The 6,411-nt window shown below is 37.9% G+C and overlaps 1 protein-coding gene across 1 annotated transcript; it reads left to right on the top strand.

The window, feature by feature from the left end:
* The first annotated feature begins 3,060 nt into the window (after positions 1-3,060).
* On the top strand, positions 3,061-5,501 carry LOC109237163. Its single transcript, XM_019403421.1, has 4 exons — positions 3,061-3,447; positions 3,559-4,227; positions 4,374-4,805; positions 4,959-5,501. Exons 1-4 carry the CDS (start codon positions 3,061-3,063, stop codon positions 5,499-5,501), a joined length of 2,031 nt encoding a protein of 676 aa, XP_019258966.1.
* Positions 5,502-6,411: the final 910 nt, after the last annotated feature.

The following is a 6,411-nucleotide window of genomic DNA, read 5'->3' on the forward strand; positions in this document are numbered from 1 at the left end:
AATACCATGGCGAACCAACCCTCTGATCCAATTGACACAAAATTGGCCTATGCTACAAAGGTCATCTCCTCCTTGAGTGCTCCGAGTTCTTCAAATCGCCATGGCAGGGATTCTGTCATAGCGACTCATACCATGCAGGAATGCCGGCGGTTCTATTCAAAGCAACAGACTACTATGGTGTTATGGCTGAAGAGAGCAAACTCACAATTGTTGGGAGATTCCTCAAACCAAGGCCCCAAATAGACAAAATTAGGTCAAAATTCAAGGAATTAATATCGATTAAGGGCTCTATCAAGATTGGAGTCTACGATATGTACAATGTGTTCCTTGATTTCACTAATGAAGAAGATTTTAGTTCTGTTTGGTTTAGAAGAGTTATTGAAATTGAAGGGCAGCAGATGTGGCTCCAGAAATGGTCACCGGATTTCAAGCCGGAGGAGGACCTGCCTATTGCTCCGGTATGGGTTCTCCTTCCTGGCTTACCTTGTCATATGCACACATGGAATTATGTTAAACAAGTGGTGAGTGCAATTGGTACTCCTCTAGAAATGGACTTAGCTACTAAAGGAAGAACAATGCCTAGTATGGCCAAAGTAAGAGTTGAAATTGATTTGCTTAAGGACCAACCAAATTCTGTCTATGTTGGTCAAATATATGATAATACCCCCAAAAAGGCTTTGTGCAAAAAATTGAATTCGAGGGAGTCCCTAAATACTGCAAATTCTGTCGAAAATTGGGGCATAATATGATCAATTGTAGAGCTTTAGAAAGAAAGTAGGCTGCTAAAAACAGGAAATTGGAGGCTCAAAAGACTGTTGAAAATCAGAATGAGGATAACAGGGAATTTGATGATCGAAAATCTGGTGCTAATCTGAATAATAAAAACAGAGGAACTGAGACTGCTGAATCTGGAAGTGACATTAACAATGGGCAGGTTGGAAACAGAATCACTCAAAACCAATTGAAGCAAAAGAGTGACATGGATTCTAATAAGTACCTGCAACAGCCTTCAAGCAACATCAAGGAGCGATCCACGAAAAAAACTAAAAAAAGAAAACAGAGAAAATTGCCTAAGAAGAAAGGTAAAGTCATTTTCAAACCAATACTCAACTTATCTGATGACACAAACAGGAGGAACAAGCATAACAAAGAGATAAGCTTGGCTCTTCAAAACTTGAATCAAGACAATAATCCTGATAAGCTTGTGAGTGATCAAGGGCAGTCAAATTATGGTGAAAAGGGGGACCAATTTAAGGCTGCCAATGGTCAGGTTCCCTCTAGAACAACACAAGCAAGTAGGAGCAGAATGTCTATAACAGTAACAATGAAACAAAGGAGAATCTGTAGGAGTCAATTCAAGAAAATGATAATCAAAATGAGAATGAAGATCCTGAAAACAGAAAGAAGGAAAAGAGAGCTTTAAACATGAGTGATTATGTCAATGAGTCAACTAGTATGCCTTCAGAAAGTCGAAACCTGCCTGGGATTGATATGGTAATTGATCTAAACATGGAATCCAAATCAAAACAAGACAAATATGTTACTAGTCAACAAATAGAAGTGACTTCCCCTAATAGGGTGACAGTTATGGTTCCTGAAGATCAAATACAAACTGATTTAAAGGATGAATCCTTTCAGATCATATGTTCCAAAGAAAAGAAAAAGCAAAAAGGAAGAAAGAATAAAATCAAAAATACTACTCCTCCTAAAGGAGGACACTCATGCTAACCTGAATTGTTTCCATGATAAATGCTATATTTTGGAACATTAGGGGAGTAAATACCAAAAAAGCCTTACCAAGGTTAAACAAAATTGATTTCCATCTATAAGGTGGAACTTGTTGCTATTATGGAACCTTTTATCGGTATTAATCAAATAGAAAGGTGCAGGAGGTTCCTTAGATATCCACATTTTATCTCTAATACGAATGGTCAGATTTGGATCATGTGGTCGGGCAACAACATGACTACTGTATTGAACAATCACGAGCAACAACTTACTATCAAATTGCGTTATGGGGCTGCCAACAGTGATCTCTACATTATAGCAATATATGCTAAATGTACTCCTGAAGAAAGGAGAGTTGTTGAGTAGTTTAAAGTTAACCAATCTTCAGGTGAATGGTCCATGGTGCATCGGGGGTGATTTCAGTGTCATTCTAGACCCGGATGAGAAAAAGGGTGGCAGACCTCACAGAATGAATAAAAGCCTTGAATTCAGTACTTGCATAGATATTGTGGTATGATGGACTTGGGTTTTGTTGGTCCAAAATACACATGGTGTAACAATTGGGAGCCAAGAAGAAGAATATGGAAGAGATTGGATAGAGTGTTTATCAATGATGAATGGTCCCAGATTTTTCAAAACAATATTGTCAACCACTTGGCTAGAATTGGCTCTGATCATAGACCTATTCTAATTCAATGCAATGACACTATCCAACAGGGGCCTAAATACTTCAAGTTTTTAATTTTTTGGACTAACCAACCAACTTTTTTTGCAGGTAGTTGAAGAAGTCTGGAGGAATCATGTTAATGGAAACCCTTTGTGGAGACTTCAACAAAAGCTTAAAATGCTGAGCAGAAGGCTAACTCAATGGTCTAAAGTTTTCAACCAAGTTCAATACTGGGAAAATAAAATGAAGGACCTTGAACAAAAGGATCTTATGAACAGTAATGATATCACTAGAATTGAACTGAACAAAGGTCAAGCTGAGTACATTAGATGGATGGGGATGCAGGATAACATTCTCGAGCAGAAATCTAGGGTGAACTGGTTCGAAGAAGGAGATGCTAACACTAAATACTTTCATAGCACCATCAGAGAGAGAAGGAGAAGGCTTCAAATTCTTAAAATCAAAGACCACAGAGGCCATTGGATTGAGGGGGATGCTAACATTGGCAAGGCAGTTGTCCATCATTTTCAACATTTTTTAACATCAATCACCACTTCAATGATCAAAATATCATCAATTGTATCCCTCAATGTGTAACTGATAATGACAATGAAAACCTCACTGTCATTCCTAATACTGAAGAAATTAGAGATGTTATTTTCAACATGAGTCTTGATAGTGCAGCTGGGTCGGATGGATATAATGGAAAATTCTTTCAATCCTGTTGGGATATCATTAAGGAGGATATCACTGAATTTGTTCAAGCAATCTTCAATGGCAGGAGGCTCACTAAATTTTTCACACATACTTGCCTAGTTCTTATTCCTAAAGTGGACTCTCCTAGTAGTTTCTCGGATTTGAGACCTATTAGTTTGAGTAACTTTACAACCAAGACTATCTCCAAGATCCTTTCTAGAAGGCTGAATCCTGTACTTGGGAAACTTATATCAAAGAATCAGAGTGGCTTTGTGAAAGGAAGATTGATCACTGAAAACATCCTTCTAGCTCAAGAGATTGCTCAAGGCGTGAACAAGAAGAACAGAAGAGGCAATGTTATAATAAAACTCGACATGGCAAAAGCTTATGACATAATTTCCTGGACCTTTCTGATGGCACTTATGAGAAAATTTGGTTTCTTTGAAAATTGGATTGACATGATCTAGGGGCTTCTACAAGGTATCTGGTACTCTATCATTATCAATGGGGCTAGGACTGGATTTTTCACATCTACTCAGGGCCTTAAACAAGGAGATCTTTTATCCCCTTCTTTGTTTATTATTGGAGTTGAGGTTCTCTCTAGATCTCTCAATGAGCTAAATGAATTTATTGGCTTCGCTCTTTTTAGCATGGATCAGAGAGGCCCAATGATCAATCATTTAGCCTATACCGATGATATTGTTATATTCTGTGGTGGAAACAACATGACTAACAAGTTAATCAAAAAGACTATTGATAGGTATGAAAAGGCTTCTAGGCAGAAAGTTAATAATGACAAGAGCTTCTTTATTACAGCCCCTCACACCTATGCAGCAAGAATCAATAAAATTAGAAATGCTACCAGTTATATGGATAAGTCCTTCCCTTTCTCTTATCTAGGATGCCCTATATACTTTGGGAGGAAGACTAGCAATCTATTTGACGTTATGCTCTCTAAAATTATCAAGAAACTCAATGGATGGCAAGCCAATATGATGTCCTCTGGAAGGAGAATGATTTTGATTAAACATGTCCTGCAAGATCCCACATACATCATATCTGCTATGAACCCTCCTAAAGGAATTACTAAGCTCATGAGAAACACTTTGCAAACTTCTTCTAGGGTACAAACGAAGGTAAGAACAAATATCATTGGTCTTCATGGAACAAACTTTGTCTTCCTAAAGATGGGGGAGGATCTGGTGTCAGAAAAATGGAGGATATCATAGATACGATTAGCAATTAAAGATGGTGGGGATTCAGAACCCATCCTTCCCTCTAGGCCAACTTTCTCAAGAGTAAATATTGCAAAAGAGCTCATCCAGTGAACAAAAGGCTAAATCCAACTGATTCTCATATTTGGATAAACATGCTCAAAATCAGAGACAAAGCAGAGAATAACATTAGATGGGAAATTCAAAAAGGTAATTGTAGCTTTTGGTTGGACAACTGGACAGGTAAAGGCGCTTTAGCCAATATTTTACAAGGTGGTGGGAGATCTTCTGAAGTACAGGTGAAAGACTTCATGAATAATGGAGAATGGAATATTGGAAAACTCAATGATCTTCTCCGTGCTCATATTACTGATAATATTGCTCACCTGGAAATAGGAGACCCAAATGAGGATGACTTCCTTGTTTGGACTATTTCTAATGATGGGAAATTTTCTTCTAACATAGCATGGCATTCTATTAGATTCAAGAAACAGAAGAATGTTTTCATAAACAAAATCTGGCATAATTCTATCCCCTTCAAAATGTCTTTTATAACTTGGAGAATTTTCCAAAACAGATTGCCATTTGATGATGTTATTTGTAGATTTGGTACTAACATTATTTTCAGATGTTCTTGTTTCTCTTCTACGCAGGTAGAAACAGTGCAACATGTGTTTAATAGTAGTGAAGCTGCCAACTTCATATGGAATAACATAGGATTTGGAATCAAACATCAACAGGAGCCTATTATTGCTACCTTCAAAAAATGGTGGGAAACAACTGCCAAAAATAAAGTGCACAATCAAATTCTTCAGATAGCTCCCACAATCATATGTTGGGAACTCTGGAAACAAAGGAATGCGTGCAGATATGAAAAACAGAAGAAGTTTCAGCTGAACACTATGAGACACCAAATCATATGGACTTTGAAAGCAGTTATCTCCAACATTGTACCTGATGACTACACTCAGATGGAATGGCCCCTATTATGTGATAAAATAGAGAGACTCAGACCATCACAAAAATGGATACAAGTTACATGGGAGTTCCCTCTACCTGGCATTGTCAAGGTTAATACAGATGGAAGTTTCTACAAAGAAAGTGGTAAGGCAGGCATTGAGGGGTGGTCAGGTATAGTCAAGGGGACTTTATTACGGCTTTTTCTATTCCTATCAGCTGTGATAGTAATACCATAGCAGAGACTAAAGCAACAGAGTTTGGAGGGAAATGGTGTAGTCAAAATGGGTACACTAATTTCTCTCTCGAACTAGACTCAAAGGTCATTGTAGATATGCTTACGGAAGGAGATACTAACAATGTGAAGATAAAAAGGGTGATAGACAGAGCATCCTTCATAATTAAACAAACTAGAGCTACGGTCAGGCATTGCTTCAAAGAAGGGAATTAGGTAGCGGATTGTCTTGCTAAATTGGCTACCACCACAAATCAGAGAAGGGTGTATCAGTCATTCCAAGAATTGCCTAACAGTGCAAAATGACCTTTTCTCCTAGATAAATGGTAACTTTCTAGTATAAGAACAAAGTATGAAAAATCTAATTTCTTTGTTAGTTAATTTTGTTCATAGGTCTCAGGAAGGAGGGTATATAAACCTCGTGTCCTTCTTTTGGGGTGATTACATCACCTTTGTTGTATTTTCTGAGGTCGGGCCTAGCCCCCCTCTTGCACTTTTTTGAATACAACACAACCTAGACTGCTGTTTGGGCAACTTTATAAAAAAAAACCAGTCGGTGGATGGAGTAGCTAAGCATAGAAGCAAAACCCAAGTTTTTCTATTAAAAGTTATCCCTATTATAATTATTATTTTTTTAAAACATGCTCTTTTAGGGTTTGTTTGGTTGACTTAAATGTTTTGGAAAACATTTTCCTTATGAACTCATTTTCCTCCAATTGGAGGAAAATATTTTCCTTATCAAGAGAAGGGAAAATATTTTTCAAAATTCCTTCTCAACCTTCCCCGCCTTATTCCCCACCCCACACCCAACCCCACCTCACGCCTACCCACCCCATCCCCTCTCTACAAAAAGGCTTTTTTTTTCAAATTTCAGTTTTTTTTCCGTCATCACCCTCCCTGCTACCCCACCCCCA

The sequence above is a fragment of the Nicotiana attenuata genome, unplaced genomic scaffold (genome assembly GCF_001879085.1).
Source record: "Nicotiana attenuata strain UT unplaced genomic scaffold, NIATTr2, whole genome shotgun sequence".
Lineage (NCBI taxonomy): Eukaryota > Viridiplantae > Streptophyta > Magnoliopsida > Solanales > Solanaceae > Nicotiana > Nicotiana attenuata.

Excerpts from the sequence above, each read along its gene's own strand:
- LOC109237163 (XM_019403421.1), top strand. The coding sequence starts at position 3,061 with ATGAGTCTTGATAGTGCAGCTGGGTCGGATGGATATAATGGAAAATTC. Across the intron at positions 3,448-3,558 it reads AGAAGAACAGAAGAGGCAAT|GGGCTTCTACAAGGTATCTG; the intron begins GTTATAATAAAA and ends GACATGATCTAG. Across the intron at positions 4,806-4,958 it reads GATTCAAGAAACAGAAGAAT|GTAGAAACAGTGCAACATGT; the intron begins GTTTTCATAAAC and ends TCTTCTACGCAG.